The sequence below is a fragment of the Apteryx mantelli genome, chromosome 2, assembly GCF_036417845.1.
Source record: "Apteryx mantelli isolate bAptMan1 chromosome 2, bAptMan1.hap1, whole genome shotgun sequence".
NCBI classification, from domain to species: domain Eukaryota; kingdom Metazoa; phylum Chordata; class Aves; order Apterygiformes; family Apterygidae; genus Apteryx; species Apteryx mantelli.
This window is the reverse complement of record NC_089979.1, coordinates 70,643,121-70,663,684: the sequence shown is the minus strand read 5'-3', so window position 1 is coordinate 70,663,684 and position 20,564 is coordinate 70,643,121. Positions and strand designations below refer to the sequence as shown.

Here is a 20,564-nt window from a genome sequence, read left to right as displayed (position 1 = left end):
GGCTTGTGGACACCCAGAGCCTCTTTTCCAGTCAGGAAAGCCTGTCATGAACTATAAGCATATGCTTAAACCCTGTCTAGGCCAATAATGTTCAAACACATCTTTACAGGTAAATACATGATTAAATGCTTTGCTAAATATGATCAACTTCTATTGAATCACTGCCTGCATTCTCCCTGTGTGGATTGTGTTGGTAATGGCACTTTCTCACTTCTCAAGTTGAAGTCCCACCTTTGAACTTCGTTTTACCTGGGAGGCACCTCCAATGTTTTTGTTTCAATAAAGAAAATGGGCATATTCTATTTCAGAAGAAAATAATGGTGTTTTCTTGTACTTTCATTTCAGCAAACTGTTTGTGAATGGTTGAATCCTTTGGATTCCAGAAAACTGATTCCCATAGCTTTGTGTTCCACACAGTTGACTTGAGGTAGAACCAATTAATCTGTCAACAGGGCTTAAACGATCATGAAGTTACCGTACCAGTTAATGACAAACACAAAAACAAAATGTGCAATTAAGACAGCTTCTCATTTTAGCTCAGTGCGCCTGAGCTGTCAGCTTGGTTAAGCGGATATGAGCCTGAACTTATAAAAAATTTTTATGTCTTTCCCTCCATAGTGCAACTAGTAGTTACAATGTTGAAAAGTTCTGCTTTTCTTGCCCCTCACCCTCAAAAACATTAAAAAATAGGAATTTCATACGAATCTTGAGCACGAACGCTTAAAATGAGACTTCACTGTCAAAATTATTCTCTGGTTCATATATTAAATATGCATTTTTTTTTTCACCATGCCTTCTGTAGACACCAGTGATATCTTGGTTACAAAGGAGTGGGAAGAAGCTTCATGATTATTTTTACAATAGAAATATATATATTTTAGAATAGATATAGCATTCAGACTCTTTCCCCATCAATATTAGCAATAGGCATTTTAATAAATTGCTTACATTAAATAATAAAAGAAAAATGCTAGAAAAATATCTTCAGGCTTCATAATAGATATGCATTTCTGGGCAAATCCTAAGTAGGCAGTGGCCGAGCATGTGGTTTCATTTCATATATAATTATCATTATTAACAATAATAATAGTAGGCACTGTCAAGATGATCTCATGTATTATGGTGCCACCTTCAGGAAATATTTTACATGACTGCTGTCTTCAGGCACAGATTGTTTTTTTTACAGTACTCGGTTTCTTATATACTGTCACTGCTTTCCCTAATGTTTCTCACTGCCTTTCATTTTTGAAATCCTCCTCTATTACTATTGTTGTTGTATGCACTGAGGAAGACAGAAAGGTATTAGATTATGCACTTTGCTACCTGAAGCTCCTCTGCAGGTGACCAATCTTTTAGGAATTCAAAGCAACTCTGGGAAAAAAACAATTAGTGAACAACAAAACTAATGAAATCCCGTTTTCAGTGGTTAACTCCTGTAGGTTCTCTGATAACACAGAAAATATATTATTCTATATTATTTTGCAGCCTTCAGCCCTAATATCATCTCTCTCCTTTTTCTGGCCATCATGAGATTTGCAGCTTTGAAATCCTCTACTTCTTTTTCAAATTTGTTCACATTAAGCTATTAGGGAGACGAATGGACACATGTGCATGTAGAGCACAGCATGATCGCTTGTGCTCTCTTCCCTAACGTCAGGCTAAAACTTAAGTAACTTGAGCAGAAATGTCAGCTTTGCCTTTGAAGGAGCTATCCTGATTTACAACAGGTAACAGCAGATAAAAAACTCCCCATCCTAAGTACACACTGATACCAACAAACAGGCTCCAACTAAGGTGCTGCTTCGTGTACAACATACTTAGTGGTCAGATGGGCAACTGGATGTGCTCCCTGGCTACCATCCTGGCCTTCGCCCATGAAACATTCCCTGGCCTGCTGCTTTCTGGGCAGATGAAGCCAGAGATGACAGGCTAAGAGAAAGCAGGCAGCTCCTCCCTCCGGTACAGAATATCCTCCTTAAAATTTCCTTTTTGTGCTGAATGGCACTTACTTGCCATTGGAAACATTGCTGCTCAGAGGCAAGGAACAGAGGGATGCACAGGCTGTGCTCGGGTGCAGAGGACTCAGCCTGTGTCGATACTGAATTATCTTTTCTTGTCTTTTAAATTGGGCCGTAGCTTGTCTGGACTGCAGGACAACACTGAATTTCAGCTTTGCTTCTGGGTCTTTTTTTGCTATGGGTATAAAGTGGCTGAAATAGGAGTGCTTGTAATAAAATAACTGGCAGCACTTTGATTTCTTTGTTTGCACCTGATTTCAAGGATATCTTCTACCCCCTTTTTTCTGTGACTTTAAAGAGGTCACACTGAGAGTGCTGCCCTCATATCATGAGTTCTCAAAAATATCTGCCTTACAGCACTAACTCAGTAAAGTGTAATTTTCTGGAGCAACTAAATAATAAGGAGCTTCTGTAATTGTGCTGAGGAAATAAAACCAGACCAAACCACATGGCTCTGTTTGCTGTTCACACCTGTGTCTCTGATTAGCAAAGCACTTCCACACTTTGCTACAAATTTAAATTGTTCCTTTGGGGCTGTACAATCAAAACTAGGCACTAAGGTTTAGCGGCTGGTAGACTCAGTTTAATAAGGTGCCTTGGAGATCTGAGTTTGTAACAGAGAACCTGCTGGAAATGCGTATTTCAGCTTGATTTGCATCTTGGAAAATATCTATTCTAATTCAGCTGAGTGTTCCTTAGTAATATCAGATACCTTTGTCCGATGATAGCTGTTTTGTTTCTCTTTATCCTGGCCCATGCTCCCAAGGAATTTTCCCTAATCCGTTAGATTTACTCAGCTCTTAAGGCCACATACAATGGAAACAAAACCACATACAGTGGCAAAAAGCCTTCTGCAATACCTAAAAGAACCTAGAACCAATAAAAGCTGCAAAATGAACATACTGTACATCGTTTCAACCCGGTTCCCCTTTGTGCAGATTCTCCGTACTGTTCCTCTTGATTGACACCAGCCCATATCACCAGTCAGTCCAGACCTGCTGACCTCAGCCAAACTTTCCCACTATTTCTAAGTGAACAGATGCTTCCGTATTTTTAACAGTTTCTTCACAGGTCCAACCATGTTGTTTGTGTGCGTATACACTTCTTATTGTGAGGGCCGGCAAAAGCCAGCTCCAAAACATTAGGCAAAAACCATAATTATCCAACCTTGCAGTCACACAGACACCTGGGTGAATAATGTCAAAGGACAGCCTCACTCGATACACAGGCAGTGTTTTTCATCCAGTCCCTCTTCCTAAGCAAGTGAAAAGGGGAATCAGCACAGACTGGTATTTGTCACTGTCTCAGAGGTTAAAACAAATTGCGTACAAACATCTGAGCTTTCCATTGCTAGTTTGGTAGATTTATGGATGAAAGAAAATCTAAATAATCACCTCTTGAACAAGGAAGGCTGTCACAAAAAAAGATTGTTTGGAAATCATTCAAGGGCTCGCTCTGAAAGTTTGATTTTAGAGGCATAAAGCAATCACTAAAATCAGCAAAAGAACAGCACCATCAGGAGGAATAAACATCTTAGATGCTGCGGCTCCATGGAAAGCAGCAGCAAAAATGTTTCCAAAGTGGTTGCTTTTAATACTGTTTTGCACCATGCTCTTTGTGCTCAATATAATGTAAAAATGGAAAGCAGCAAGAAAAAGCTCAAAGTTGCGTTACTGTGTTTGTGAAATGCTAATCTCATATTGTGCTTTATATCTACCTGATGCCATTAATTTTGTCATATGGCATGTAATGTCTGAGGGCAGAATAAAATTATCTTTAATATCACATTTTAAAAAATTGGACCAGATCTTCAGCTGAGGTAAATCAGTGTGGCTGCACTGAATTCAAATTATGCTCACAACTATACTGATCTCTGCCCTGGGAAGATCTGATTAGGTAACACTGTTCATGCGTTCAGAAAAGGACTGCATATTCTATATATTTTTTTAAGTTTCTTATAGACTTGAGACATACATGGAAATTAGGGTTTTTTTTTTTTCCTCATGCTCATTTCTGCATTTTTGTGGATGGATTTGTATAAGCAAAAGGTATAGGATGACTAAACTGTCCAACCACGCAGTTGTAACCGCTTTCTTCAGTCTTTGGAAGCTCCTGTCACCTGTGAGAAGTCTGCAGATCAGTTTTAGTTTTATTGGCTGTATAATTAACAAATTCTGTGTCGATCGCATTTAGAGGAAAGAGGTGTTTTTTTCTGAGCTGCCTCTGGAGGCAATTCAGAGCACCTTAAGTCCAGCTCCTGCTCCAGATCATCCTCTAAGGAAGCTTGTATTCATTATAAAAATGAATGAAAACGACTAAACAGTTGTAAAGGTATTTACTACTGTACAAAAAGTAGAAAAAGTATTTGTTAGCTGTCACACTGTGCTTGACAGGTATTGCAAACAATTTTATTTGAGAAGAGATCGTCAGCCTGTGCTGTTGTATCACTTCTTAGTTATGTATACGGCAAGTCACAATGAAGCAACCAAGCACACTGCTGCATTTAGATGCATTATTACCTAATTCCCACTTTTTCCAAAATAAAAAGCTACTGACACTACTGAAGTCCCTCTTAATTTTTAAAAAATGCAAATATCTTTTCTCATATATTCTCAAGACCCTTCTCATTCTCTCTACTTTTACTGTCTCTCATGAAAATAGTCCTAAACAGGATGTAGATCCTTTAATAAGTGAGCATAGACCCTCCCACATCAAAAAGCAAAAATCCTACTGTTATATAATAAACTGGAAGTGGTGTATCTTAAATTTTATGCCACATGATAATCTAATGTGACAGCTGTTTATTTTTGAAAAGAGCAGAAAGATTTGTTAGGGATATTATTAACCGACCATGAAATATGATTTTAAGCAGTAGCTATCTCTTACAACATTCAAGCTAATTAAAATTAATTTTGTGGGGTTAAAGGAAGTCTCAAAGCTGCTTTTTCTTTGCACATGCCACAAGAAAGTCTTCCGGCATTTTGAATAGGGTAGCATTTATCTATATTCAGGAACTTCTTTTTTCCTTTCGGATTGCCAAGGTTACATTTTTGCCCTAATTTGGAGGTAACAAGGTGCAAAGAACAGTGGCAATTGCAGGGAGCACTTGCGTCATCTTTCAGGGTTATTGAGGAGATGGTTGTTTTCTGCTGGTGTCTCATCTTACCTCCACGCCTGCAAATCCCACTCGACTTGCTTACGCCGCTGGTGCCCCTGAAGTCACCGTTTCTGCAAACGGCAGCCGGAAAGCCCTACCTCTTCCACACTCCTCCTATGAAGCACGCGCATCCGCAGAGCCCACCAATTCCCATTACAGTTTTCAATGCACAAAGCGCAGCCAGACACTAAGAAGCAACCAGCCAGCAGCCCCCGCTTGCTCAGTGCCAGGACGACCTCGCTGTGGTGGCATCTGGGCTGTGCCAGGCTGGTGCAGAGATGCCAACACTGAGCCCCAAGATGCTGCCGGCTGCAGACTGCGGTGCCTTGGGTATCGCGTTTAGCATCCTCCTCCTAACACCAGCTGCAGGTTACATGTATATGTAGGTGTACACACATATACAGGTAATTATTCAGCAGTGTGCCTGACAATAGGAGGAGCGTGCTGTCGGTAACGGAGCAAAAATGTGGGGTCCATGTGACAAGTGTTAACAGCTCTTCTTGAATTCAGGACCAGGCTTTTACAGAGTTGCTGGGCAGGGGTTCTTTCCAAATTCTGGTCTCTACAAACCCAACTGCTAATCTGGAAATTGCCTGAACAGAAGACATCAGGTGTACGTGTCTACTGCTAAAAGGCCAAAGTCCAGTTAAAAACACTTAGGAATGAGCCGAAATCTTCATCTGGCCAGGTGAGCACATCAGCTTGGCTTCTGCAAATTTTAACTATCTTTCCTGAACAGAAATGCCTTTCCCAAATTTCTGTATGCCAGCTTTCAGGATGGAAAACTGTTCAGAAAGAGGAAAACTGCTTTAGTCTTCTCCTTGCCCCTTGGTCTCCTTGCTTGCCCTCAGAGAGCTGGTTTTCGTGACCCTGCAGACAGCCACGGTATTGCTGCAAGTTTCTCACAGCCCTAAGGGAACAGAAGCACGATGGAGAAACACACTGTCAGCACCCGTGCACACACCCGCACCTGCGCAGCACCCCTGCACCCCCCCCCCCACCTGCTACACTCCTGCGCACATCCCACAGCACCCTGGCACACACACCACCTGCACCCTCACACTGCTGCACGCCCCACCCCTGCACCTATGCACACACACACCTGCACTCACACACCTGCACACGCGGCACTCCCACGCCCTGCGAGGCGCTCGCGCCCCCCTGCTGCGTCACGCGGCCACCCCCGGGCGCGGGGCGGGGCCAGAGCCAGGCCCCGCCCAGGCCCGCGCCGTCGCCTAGGCGACGAGTCGCAGCGGCGTGGCGCGGTGGCGCTTGACGGTGACCGTTGGCGGTGGGATGCGTCGGGCCGGCCGGGGGCCCGGCGGCGGCCGCCTGGCTGGCACCGCTCGGAGCGCCGCAGTGAGTGGGCGGCCGCGCTCCCCGGGAGCGGGGGGGAGCGGGGCTGGGGGCCGGCCGGCGGGAGGGGGCCTCGCGGCCTAGCTCCCAGCGGGGCTGCGCTGCCGGCGGGAGGGGGGGCCGGCCTGAGGGGCCGCGGGTGTGTCCGTGTGTGTGTCCAGCGGGGGCCCGGTCCCCCCTCCCCACTTTATTTTTCCTTTTCCCTGCAAAGGCCCGGGGAGGGGGTCGAGTTCCCCCGTCACTGCCCCTGCTGCGCCGGTAAAGCCCCTCAGCTGGGCGCGAGCAAAGCCAGAGGGGTTTTCCCGCAAAAACAGAGTTGCTGATTGAGGCTGGAAAAGGAGCAACCCCGGTTCTGTCATCTGTCCCTGAACAGAATCACCCCTTCCCCTTACCTCACCCCCGTCCTTACTCTCATCTTAGATGAACCGAGTCATGAGTGATTTTCCTTTGCATGTACCCGAACTTAGCCTGTGTTCTTAGCAATGGGTGTAAGAGCAACAGCTCTCTTTAAGTCAAAGGTACAATGTGGGGGGGTGTGAGTCCTGCCTCCTTTGGCTCCAGTGAGACAGGACAAGGCCTTGATGATCTTGAGTGCTCAATATTGATGAGACAAGGCTAATTTTTATTTATGAGAACCAAGGTGAAACTTCGAGGTGAAGCAATCTTGAGTTTCACATCTTGAATAAGTGAGAGTTGTTCTCCCCTTTCCAAGGGTAGCATATATTAAGGGAGGTAACTGTGCACTCAAGAGATAACAAAAAGTCATCAGATGAAACTGAAATTGTTGTGGAAATGGTGCTCTACTGAACCAAAATGGGCACTTATTCAAATTTATAGTGATCTGGAGTGGGTCTGGAGATTTTGAAAATGGTTATTCTCTGAACACCCTCGGAAGCTGGATACTTGAAAGTCCCTAAGTGTTGCTCGCTGAAACCAACATTACTGTTAGTTTTTTGAGGGCATTACTGGTGACAATGTTGCTTGCACTGAATAGCAAAAAAGTTACTGCTTAGGCATGTTGGAAAAATTGGTGTGGATCATTCTGGACTGAAACCAAATCTGGTTGTGAACAAAAGGAGGAAAAATACTTCCAGCAAACTGGAATCCCTACTTTTTGATATGCTGTATTCTGAATGCCAGTTACAAATAAGTGAAACAATGTATTAAACCTCTAAAGAGAATTTTGTTTTATTTATTTAAGGCAGTATATTTGAAAGTACAAATATCCTCCATGATATTATAAACTTGCTTGTAGCAGTGAGCAGCTACTTATAAATTATTACTTATAAATAACTGCTGGTCTTTGAGAGTAGTGGATTTGTAATCTATGCTTGAGAATCGGACACACCTGCCTTGGAGCCTGACTACTGTCAGCTTTGGTAATGTAACATAGAGTCACTACAAAGAAGGTTCTTGTAACAATATGTTTTTTTTAACTTTTAAAATTTGCATCAGCATACATCACTTACTGTGCAGTTCTGCCAGTTTTGACCATTGAGAATAGTACCACGCTCAATGAACAGTTTTGGCAATTTCAGCAGTTACTGTAAACAGGTTGATGAAATTGGATTATAAATGTTTTGTTTATCTATGTTGGAAGTCTTTATCAGGTCATATATTCTAGTTTGTATTTTAATAGGAGGGTAGTTTATTTTTCTTTAACATTCAACTGTAAAACATTTTCCTTGGTAATGCATTATAAATGTGCAGCAGAGAAGCAGATGATTTGCTGTTATTAATTATAATATTTTAAATTGTAATTCAGACATTTTAAATCAGTTAGGATTGTTACTATTGCTTACAAAAATAACACCAGTAATGTTGTAAATGTGAAAATTTTCTTGAAATATTTAATAGTTGTTCAGATTCTCTAAATTTACACAAACTGTTAGATTCTTTTGAGTTACTGCATTTTGCCCTCCATTTGTCTTCTGCTTTAATCCTTCCTTAATCCTGTGTGAAGAGATTACTGGCAATATGTCACTAAGAGTATAGAACAAGCTGTTGTTTACAATAGGATTTCTCTTTTCAGTTTGGTAGCCAAGACTATGATGGCATATTTACATTCTAGAGCTACATATAGCTTGGGAAATATTATCATATAAGCTGTATGATGGCAAAGGCCACTTCAGAGGCCTATGTTACCAAGAAAAGCTAAATTGCACCCTTGTTCTCTCAAGGTTGGTACAAAAGAGAAAGCTGAATTTCAAATTTTGAATAGAGGAGACCACAGGGAAAAATTTGCTAACTTAAGCTGAGTATGTGTGGTGCAAAATATAAAGCGTGCAAATGTCTGTTGTAGTGAAGTATGAATCTCTAGGGCATTTGTTTATGTTCTAAATCATTATATTCTGTAATTTCAACAGAGCAAAAGAAGCCTCTGATCCTGATATCATAGCAACCTGATAAAAACAGATGTTTAGCAGTTTCATTTATTCTAATATCAGTGGATGATGGTGGTCAGAGTTTTGCAGGATCCAGTTCTGTACTTCTTGGTCAGCAAAGCTCTGTCAACCTTCAGTATTTCTTATGAAATACCACATGCTGTATCATTGCTATAAAATTGACTGTTTAGTTGTCCACAGAACTATATTAATTTTTCAGATATTTATGGTATGAAGTATGAATTTTCTAAATAGAATTGGAATAATAGAAAAGTGGTAACAAAATTGGAGAAGAGCCTGGAGTCAAATGTGATACCTGAAGTCATTTTTTTCCACTGTATTTAGTTTCAGTTGATGATGTCTCACTAAGAGTTCCTTCATGTGCCTCTCTAAGTGACCAAGACAAATCTTTCAAGGGAGTCATCAGCAAAAATGGTCTAGTGGTTGAATGTGTCATATGCATGATGATACCTAAATGTTGGTGTCAAGATACATAGTTTTCACATCTGATTTTATGCATTTCTATAGAGCAACTTTGACATTTCCATTTGACTACTGAAGGAATGTGCTGTCACTTCTGTACTTTAGTAGATTAAGTATCTTTATACCCTAAAAAATTACAATATACAACAGAGAAGGAATAGAACAAAATATATTACAGAACAGACAAAATGCACATGTTTATTATGGCTACAATATATTACATTACACAGGAATTTTAGAGGGAAGAAGCACTTTATGTGATGGTGTTTCAAGTGCCCAAGCTAAAATAATAGTGAGAATTGGATGAAAGGAATAATTGTAAAAGAACCTAATTATCTTAAGTTAACTTGAAAAGCTGATAGGACTTAGGCAACAAAATCAGAAGACTTAAAGGTCAAAACCTGAGGTTTGTGTCTAGATCTAGGTCTTTGTTTATTCCAAATGCAGAGTTTTCTGTCCTGTTACTTTAGTTTACTTTGTTAGAAAAAAGTTGGATGTGAAACGTAGATACACTCACGAGTTCTCCAATGGTGGTTTTTTGGTTTTAACTCCAGAAGTTCAGGTTAGAGCCATCTGTTGTAGTTGTTGCAGAAAAAGACCATGGAAACCATGTTTTAATCATTGTGCAATTACATTTGTTGAAGCAGAGAAGTGTGGACACTCAAATCCTGTTACGTTTAATTTTACTTTGTATTACATGAAACTGTGGTTGCCTATTCATAAAATGCACAAGCAGTATATCATTGCTCATGCTATAGATGCTGTGTTTTAAAATGTATACTAGAATACCTTCAGACAGTGGGGTTTTTTTTAGTATCACTAACAATTGGTAAGCACCAAGATATCACTAGTTAGCATGTATTTTAGCTTGAAAGAAACACTTAATCTTCTGCTTATTACTATTACAAGTAGTCTTGTTGAAGAAATGGCATCATTCAAGGTAGTAAAGACCAGAGTACACGCAGGCACTTTGGGGAATAAGATATAAAGCTGAATTCTGAGAAGGTTGATGACAGAAAATGTAAATATATGAAATTCCAATGTAAGATTTGGCTTGTTGTTTTAGTTAGCTGTGATTTTTACTTCTTGTTAAATCTGCTTTGTAAGATTTTATAGAATATACTATTAAACAGTGATCTTATTTTACTGTAGAGATGGGGTTTTTTTGTGGATAGATAAAAAGTTCTTTATATTTTTCATTGCCAAATTGATTGTTGTCCAGTGCAAAGATTATAAATTGAGATTGTCCACTGAGTCATTTGTTACTGGAATCTTGACGGGTATCATGAGATTCCCCCCGGTAACAGAAGCAACAGTGAGTGAGGAGGTGCACATTAGTACTTCTCCAAAGAAGCAGCATTTCAAGTAATAACAGCCTAGAAACATCAGTGTATTGTCTAGGCAGATGTTTCTTCCACACAGCAGACTAGCCTACTCTGTGATGTTGTGTTCACAGTAGTAAAGAAACAGCTTTATTGTTGAATTTTACCAGGTCTGTAGAAGCAAACTGAGCTTTGTTACCAGCTGAATTTGAGTGCCTTAATCTATTTGGACAGCCTTAACAGCCTGTAGCTAACTCTGGTATGAGGATAAGAACTACAGAGTTGTGTTTATAGCTGAATTTTGCATCTCCAGTAGAGGTAGGTTGAGGGTGGATGTCAGTTGATTTAAGCGTTAGTCTGAATTTTCAGACAGAAGGGGCAAAAAGAGAGGTAATGCTGGAATTAGGTTAGCAGTAGGTGACTCGTCTGTATTTAAGTATTTGGGTTATGGTGAATAAATGATGCAGTGATTGATTGTTAAATTTTCCTAGGCCTACATAAGTAAGTGGATGAATATTGTGAGTTTGCATAATTGCCTATTATCAATTACCTTAAATTTTGGTGACAGATAATATTATGTATAGCCAGAGTTACGGTTTGAGTTTGGATTAAAAGTTTAGATAAATAGAAGATGAAGGACCAACATTTTTTAATGTGCACTCTCTTCTAGATGAAAATTCAGATTAAGGCTTCCAGATCAATGCAGATGAACCTTATACATATCTCTATAGGCCTTTTAAAATTTAACAATAAACCTAACTCATCAGCCATTACTATGCCTAATCCTAACTGTGGCTATAGACTAAGAACTGTGTGAACTTCGGAGTAAGATATCCAAATAAGTTTATACATTGGAGAAAAATGCAGGGATTTACCTTGGGGAAGATGCAGTCATTCTGCTCCTTCACCTCCCTCCCTCGCTAGCTTTAAGCCTAGCTAACCTGCTTGTGCTGCCAATTGGAAACACCGCATTCAGACCAACAAGCACCAGCCCCAGATTTCCATTAGCATGCTGTCCAAAACGTGGCTTCTGTCTGTGATCCCAAACCTCAGCCTCACCTTTATTGTGGATTAGGAACCTACTGCTGTCTGCAAACTCAGAATAAGGAGTTCTATCAAAGGACATCAGCCTTAAATACACCTCTCCAGTTCTAGGGAATTATGACAGTAATCGTGACTCTCCAGTCCCTGCTTACTCTAATCCTAGACCAGGCACCTTCTGTGGTTTGAAGGATTTAAAGGAAATAGTTTTATCAAAGTGTTCTAGTTAGAGAATACTTAGATATCTGTGAGGTATTATTGTTAGATACAAATAGTACAGTGTCTTTTACCTAAAATATTGTAAAATTACATTTTTATTTATTTTTATTTTTTTAAGGATCTATATGAGAATGACCGTGTCCTCTTCTTTCTTAAACTTTATATCTGGATCTCAGAATAACTATAATTTGGAGCAGACCAGCAAATATCCTGCTTAATTATGAGAAGACATTCATCAATGTAAAACAGTCTAGAAGAAGAAAATTTCTTTAAGAAAATAAGAGTGCAGAATCCATTAATAAAACAGAAGGCATTTAGTATTTCCAAAGCTTTTGGCTATCCTGGTCTTACAAAATGAACCGTTACACTACCATGAAACAACTGGGCGATGGCACCTATGGCAGTGTGTTGATGGGGAAGAGCAACGAGTCAGGAGAACTTGTGGCTATCAAAAGGTACGTGTTACTCAGTAAACATACTTGGAAAAGCTTTATGATGTTGTTGCCTACCATCTGTGTACAGGAACAAAGGACTGCTTGTTTTTTCCCAAGAAAATTAACGTTAACAAAAATATTTTTTCTATTAAGATGCTTAACTAAGTCATCTTGTGTCAGACTTTCAGCTAGGTTATCAATAGTGAGACACATCAGTTTGCGTAAGTTACTGATGCGTCTTGGCTTATAAAATTACATGCTGCTTTTGTTCAGTTAGAATGTGCTTCCTTCTGAAATGTTGTTAGGCTAATGCCAATGGAAAAGCAAAATTGAACATACAGTTGATAGGTTAGGGAGATTTTGTTTTCCCATAATATTTATATGAATTGTAAAAACAGATAACATGCCTCTCAATGGGTAGGTTTGAACCCCCCGACCCCCAAAACCTTCTTATGTACTGTGCAAGTGTCAGATATTACTACAGTGATAAATAACAGTCTGGTCAGGTAAATAAAGGATATCTCCTTGGGTCTAACAAAGTTATGTTGTGCATAATCAATAGCATTGTCATATTTGCCTGAAAAGATTATTACAAAACAACAAAAATTGTATTAGAGGAGTGGGGAATATTCCCCTTTATTCCTACAGAATTGCAAAGCAAAAGACAAAACATAGGTAGAAATACCAGAAATTAAATGTTGCTGGGATTTTTTTTCCTTTTATGGATCTACTGTGGAAAGGTAATTGGAATATAATTGACTAACTTCTGCTTTGAGAATTGCAGAGAGTTTTGGGTTTCTCCATACACAGCTAGTACTGTTACCTAAAGTTAATAAAATGAATCAAGACTCAAAAAAAATTTCTGTGATTATTTTTATGACTTCTAGGCAAAAGGAACAATATTTTGTGAACATTATTTTTCTAGTTTTTCATTCTCATGATTTCAGGGTTTGCAATGTTTTTGTGATTTTAAATTTGGAGTTTTGTGGGGGGCAGGTTAGATGGCAGATATATTTATTTTAAAATAAAATCTCAGTTTTAAACAGAGTCACTCTAGGAGGCAGAACTTTTCAGAAACACATTAAACAACATGAAATTCACAACCAAATCCCAAGGTCTGAGCAACACCTAATATACATGTTTGTATCTATGCAAGACTTGCACATAAATGTGTTACATTGGTACACATAGTGGTTAGTTTAGAGACTCTATATGTATGTATGTATGCTTATTCCTTGGAAGAATAAATAAATTTTTATTCTCTATTAAATAACTTAATAAAAAAGGGTTTGTAAAAATGACTGATCAAGTCAGATGTCTAATTATAGTGTTCAGCACTTAAAATACTCTTCAGATTTCAAAAATGTAATTATTCTTGTTTTCATAAAATCTGCAACTAAGGCACAAATAGGTGATTTTTCTTGTTTCAAATATCCACATTTTATGCACTGTGTCATTGTTGTTTCCCTTGCAATTAAGGGCACAGTTCAAATGATACAACAGGATTTTGTGTCCCTGATGTTTGTAGAAATACCTTTTAGTATCTTGGTCTGTCTGGCTAATTACATCTGTAAAAATATGTCTGCAATGATTAATCACTAAACACTTAAATTTTTAGCAAATCCAGGAGCTGAATTTGTTTTATTTATGTTATTGATGGGTGTTCTAGTATGTTTGAAATTTAGTTCAAAATACAGCTAGTGCTACACTTGGAAAAATAGCATGTTTGGGTCTTATTTTGTTCTAAAAGCATTCTGTACTATTTACTTAAAATACTTTGTGTGGACTTCTATTTCAGAATGAAAAGAAAGTTCTATTCATGGGATGAATGTATGAATTTGAGAGAAGTCAAGGTAAAACTGTGAACATATCCTATTTAATAAAATATCTGATTAGGTTTGCATGAAGGAAAAGGGCATCTACTGTGTCCAAGCATAAGGTCAAACTCGAGCAGAAATCTTTGAACCAGGATGATAGGTTTCACAGCCACCATGGGCTGCTGGCACTCCTAGAGTACCTCCTGAGTTGTGGAATATCCCACCATCCTCAAGCAGTGGCCATGTCCTGTAGCAAAGCCCCCTATCTTTGATAGAGGAAATAAAATTGATAACCAGCCTTTTGGTGTTTTAGCAGCCTGTTCTTTCTTTACTGGTAGATTATTAGATGTATATCCAGTTCTCATATCTTGTATTTGGGCCATTTGTAGAAAGCACTGGGAGTTTTGGCTAGCCAAGTGATAGGACCAGGCCTGACACTTGAAAATATGGACTTAAATTTCAAGTCATCCCATGTTTCAGGCATCTTATTCTCTGTATACACAAAACTGCCTGTCAGATGAGCTGGGTATCCATAATTTAGGTTTAAATTATTGGACATTGCAGATAATCAGCCTTTCCAAAAAGAAAGCGTATAAGAGAGAATCCTTGTTCATGAGAATTTCATAACAAAAAGACCGCATCTTTAAAAAAAAAACGCTGGGTTTTCTTATTCAATTCTGTAAGCAAAAGATGTTACAGCTTCAGAACTGTTTTTCATTGTAGGGACCTATATTTTTTTGTGTGTGTTACTCTTCAACTCAGCTAGAAACTTTTATAGGTAAAAATTTAGCTCTGGTAAGGAACCAAACTCACTGTCAAATTTTCTGAATCCATATTTTGCTGTATTACAGTCTCTGAAGAAGCTGAATCATGCCAATATAATAAAACTGAAAGAAGTCATCCGAGAAAATGACCACCTTTACTTTGTGTTTGAATACATGAAGGAAAATCTCTATCAATTAATGAAGGACAGGTATGTTTCTTTCACAGAACAGATAATGTGCTATGGTGTTTTATTTTGTGACTTTTATGCTATCTTGAGGAACATGTTGGAATTTCTGTTTTAGGCTCTTATTGCAGCCCCACTGATGTGAACAGGAGCTGCTGTACTTGCATACGGAGGGTAGTATTCTGCATTGCTCAATTTATAATACTTCTGGGAATAATACTTTGTTCAGTTGTTATGCAATAGATTGCATGCCTTCAGTGTGTACTGAGCCATGAGAGAAATTCTAAATACCATTATTTTTAGCCTTCACTCTAATTTATGAAGGACTAGATAAATTCTGTTCATACTGCTTTTGTCCGTGGATTTGGTTTAAGGTGAAGGTGGTCACCTGCATGTACATGCATGCATACTGGTGAGAAAAAACTATGTATGGACTGCCTCATGTTGCGGTTTGGATAAACTGTACATAACAAGGCAGGTCCTATTGCAAAGTCCACTTTGCAAACCCTGCTGTTAATAATTTTTTTCTTTCCTGAATTCTTTTGCCGTTAACATTTGTTCTCTTCAGACTTTAGCGCATGCCTAATCTCTCAATGAGCAATGCTCTGAGCTTCGCATCCTGTGATAGCTGCTAGCTGTACCAGCACAGTGTTACCCTGCAGCTGAGAGGCATTGCTCTCAAACAGGATTCCCTTGAGGGTACAACTGGATAGCTCACCTACCGCAGTGCTATGCCATGCAGTCTCTTGCTTGCTCTGGTATTGTGCGTGCCACATTCATCTGCTCAGGCACGCTACAGGCCAGCCAGCTGCATCTACAAATAGTGTCATGGACCTTTCTGCAGAGAAGTCCCTGTGCAACACTGAAGGAGAGTGAGATTAAGGCCTGGCAGCAAGGGAGTTTTGAGACAAGAGCTGTTGTGTCTGTCTTGCTTTGAGCGCAAGACTTGGCAGATCTGTTTTCATCTGTTTATGATATGGTGTACAAAATGAAGAAAAGCATATGTTTTGCCTTATAGGAAAAAATACATTCATACAGTTTGTTTGTTTTTTTAATTACATGAAGTTGTTAATCTGTTTCTTCACAGAAACAAGTTGTTCCCTGAGTCAGTCATCAGAAACATTATGTATCAGATATTACAAGGGCTAGCTTTTATCCATAAACACGGTAGGTGTAATAGAGTTTAACTCTGTTGCATTTTTCTAAAAAAAAGAAGGTAATGCACAGTAATAACATGAATAAAAAATCTGGCAAAGTCTATTAATAATCTCTAATAAAAAGTATTCCCATCTACTTCAAGTATAGTGCATTTTTAAACCATACCTGAAGCTATATGTTGCTTTTTATACCTTCAGATGTTCCCATTTATTTTTGAAAGCATTGGAATTCAACATTTCAAAAATTCATAGGGTGTTTAGTACTTTTTCTTCCTTAGATGCCAGATGAAAAAACAAACTAAAGATAACCTGCATGCTGTGCTATACTGTGCATTTCTCTCTACTTCCTAGAAAAGGATCTCTTTAAGGAGCATTGATACTTTACGGATGGCAGTTTCTCCTGTCTTAAGATATTATAATTAATATGGTGCCATAAGTCTACAAAAACATTAGAATAATTTGCTCACTAAGAAAATGCAAACAGTCTCCCTATCAAATACAATCTGCTACAAATATTTTAAGACGTGAGGCTTTTTTTTTTTTTTTAAGCAATTACAAGCACCAACAGCTCATTATAAAGAAGAGGTGCTGTGTGCTTACAACAACAAAGTTTCATAGTATTTACAAAACTTTTAATTTTCATGTTCAATATCTGTCTGTAAACTGCATTCTGATATACTGGTATTAAGCTCCTTTACATTTAAAAAAGTAGTATTCTGCTCTCCTGTTCAACTCATTTATTTTGTTCTTGTCTTTCTCATCACATTTTTATCCCTAAAACTTTCCATGGAAAATAAAATATTCACCAAGAATGAATAAGAAGCAATGGTCACGGTGACTTCTGATTAGTTTTCATGTACTGTGGCAAGGCCTGTTGATGGGTTCACGTGAATGACCGGTTCTGTTTTCTGGCATTATCCAATACCCATAAATTGGTGTTTCATGTCTTTCTGAGCAAGATCATATACTGTTGTCTTATTGTTGGCATCCTCTTTCCTGTCCTCCTTTCTGCCTAAAATAGGTGAGAAAATTAGAGCTTAGGAAATTCTACCATTTCTAAATTACATTTGGGAATGACAGGTATGATAAATTTGAAAAATGACATTTTACTGTAATAATTTCAGCTGATTGCTTACAGTTGTCAGTTTCTGCATGCAGAAATCAAATGGTTTGTTGTAGTGAGTGAATTTCAAATTGATTTATAACAAATAGTATTTCTAATTAAACAGCAGAATTAATTTCCTCAGTGATTTAACCTCTAAGATGGTTTTAAAATTAAGAACTCCAGACATATAGGTGCTCAAGCCAACACTAAGCATTAAAGAAACTTTATGTTTCTGCATTACTAGTATTAGCATTCCAGAGCAGAATTTTGAAATCCTTTAAATGCTTCTATGTGCAAATTGCTCTCACAATGATAAACAAACTAGCTTAAATTCTTCAAGGAATTTTATAAACCAGTTTATGGTGTCAGATGCTCCAATTTCCATTATACAATGAAACAGTTGTAGTTTTTGTCAAAGATTTCATTCTGAAATTGGTTTGTTACTTGATACTGTTGCAATAGCTAATTCATTTTCCTAGCATGTTAATGACAGTTTTCATTTTTTAATTTAAAAATGTGTTAATAATTATTGGAGAGGAAAATGTGTTTTGTTTTTGTTGTTTTGCCATTCTCTTATTTTGAATTAAAATGGATAAAATAAAAAGCTACAGTCTTCCAAAACATCCCAAAGTAAGTTTTGGATGATGCTCTTAGAGCTTGCTCTTTAAGAAGTGATAACGCAACTATTTGTCATTCTTTTCTGTCTGGTCTTCTATAGGATTTTTTCATAGAGATATGAAGCCTGAAAACCTTCTATGTATGGGTCCAGAACTTGTGAAAATAGCTGATTTTGGTTTGGCTAGAGAGCTAAGATCTCAGCCACCATATACAGATTATGTTTCTACCAGGTGGTAAGTGTATTATGGCGTTAATACATGATCTTAAGTAGTTACCTTTCACTGCTTCTCATTTTGATTTTACCTATAATTTCCTTCCATTCCCATAGGTACCGTGCTCCTGAAGTTTTGCTAAGATCATCAATTTATAGCTCTCCTATTGATATATGGGCAGTTGGCAGCATAATGGCTGAACTATACATGCTAAGACCTCTTTTCCCAGGGACAAGTGAAGTAGATGAAATCTTCAAAATTTGTCAAGTATTAGGGACTCCAAAAAAGGTAAGACTTTTGGAACACTTCACATAATAATTAAAAAAAAAAATCAAGCAAAATAAAGTAATTACGTAATGTTGAATTTATCTCACTTTCAGAACTTACATATAAATTATTGTTTTAGTAAGTTTCCTGCAGACTTGAGGCTTTCTCTTGCTCCGGTATCATACGTGCCACATTCATCTGGTCAAGCACACTACAGGCCAGCCAGCTGCCTCTACAAATAGGGTCATGGACCTTTCTGCAGAGAAGTCCCTGTTAAGGTTTTCTCCACCATATTTCTTTTTCTAAACTCCTACTGAGGCATATAATACTAGTCTTTTGTTGTATCTTAGTGTCTGATCTATACTGTACTATTATGTGTAACCTTTCTCTCCTCTGTAATGAAAGCCAGATACAACTGTGTAACTTAATTATCTAAAGCCACACATCTTAGGAAAAAGCCCCCAAACTTCCTAGGATTTCATTTGCCACAGCTGATTTGTTTTCCTTTCACAAAACCATAATTCTTCCAGGCTGGTACCCAGAATTTGGAGTTTGTAGAAGTTAATATAAGTAAGACAAGTTTTGGGGGTTTTTTTAAGCATAAAAGGAACATTTGAGCTTGAACACAAATCTTTCATTATATATTCTTAACAATAAAAAGTAGTGGAGAAAAATGTGTAGTAGTTTATAGAGAAAAAGAATTATTTTCAATTATTTCCTGAAAGGCCTAAATACTATTTCAAATCTGCAGGGGATATTTGGGTATAAAAATATGAAAATGCATGGAAAGAGTATATGAAAATGCACAGAATTATATTTACTTCAGTTAAAAAGTTGTTTAAACAAATAGATATATGAACAAGTGAGAAAAGAATTTGTTTTACATAACCAATGTTTTCTACAAGTAAACATCAAATTTTTTTTATACCAACTAAACACGCTCAATTCGTTGAATTATGAGTGTTATACGACATTACTTGTGTTGAATAGCTGACTAATTCAAACATGAACTAATTGGAATGCAACAACTATTGAGACATACAGAAACACATGCAGATATGCATGCAGACAAGAAAGCTTCACGAATGGAGAGTTTGAAGGAAAAGTTGAAGGCTGTTTAGAGGAAAATGAACTGCTAGAAAGTGGCTTGAAACAAGTGCAAAAGCTATGATTTGAGAAAACCAACACAGCATCTTGAAAAAGGTCAAGCAGGAAAGTAAAGTTAGAAAGGATACCTAAGATTAAGAAAAAAGGAACATGTAAGCAGGGATAGACTTGTCTTAAATCTTGAAACTAAGGTATCTGATGAATGCACGTGAAGAAATTTCAGAACTGATTGGATTAACACTGTGTAAAGAGTAAAAGACAGAAAATAAACTTACCTTCAACATTTTGTGTAAATTCAAGAAAGATCACATAACACAAATGTTTTTTGGAGAAGAAAATTACAATAGCTAAGGTAAGAGCTGGCAGGTGTATGTTCTCATTTCATCTGGGGGAGCATTTAGAACTTTGTGAAATAACTGGCTGAACACTGAGAGTCTCTAGATCTTGGAAAAATAAGGGGAGGGGGACACCAATTTCATTGGTGTTGTACCAATATAAAATAAAGCATAATCCTTATCCAGTAAAGGAGCTGTTAGCAATAGAAACACGAGGAACAGAAATCTTAAAACGTAAATAGAATAAGGTTAGCTAGGAACATGCAGAGCTTGAAGTCGTGGGAGGATATCCAAGAGAAGATACTGAGAAACAGGTGCAAATTCATGACAGAGCAGAGTGTGAAAGGTCAGGGGTTGGGAATTATCCATGATAGGTAGTGGAAGTGGAATTTGAATCTGGAGGATTAAATGAAAATTGTTATGTGTAAAATAGTGCTTTCTATGACAACTGGGAATCAAAAATAATGTGTAGTATGTGGCATTATTTCAAGACTTGAGTTTTCAAAGCCTGCTGTTAAAAGATTCTTTTCTTAAGCAGCTCACAAATCTAGGACAAGGAAAAGAATGTTTTTATATATGTGTG

The 20,564-nt window shown here is 38.0% G+C and overlaps 1 protein-coding gene across 1 annotated transcript in view; it reads left to right on the top strand.

Moving 5' to 3' along the window:
• The first annotated feature begins 12,334 nt into the window (after positions 1-12,334).
• MAK (male germ cell associated kinase) overlaps positions 12,335-20,564 on the top strand; it is a 28,705-nt gene continuing 20,475 nt past the window's right edge. The window contains exons 1-6 of the mRNA XM_067290844.1: positions 12,335-12,435; positions 14,213-14,267; positions 15,083-15,204; positions 16,268-16,347; positions 18,161-18,293; positions 18,389-18,560. Coding sequence (XP_067146945.1) covers positions 12,335-12,435; positions 14,213-14,267; positions 15,083-15,204; positions 16,268-16,347; positions 18,161-18,293; positions 18,389-18,560 — 663 coding nt within the window. The remainder of the gene's footprint in view (positions 12,436-14,212; positions 14,268-15,082; positions 15,205-16,267; positions 16,348-18,160; positions 18,294-18,388; positions 18,561-20,564) is intronic.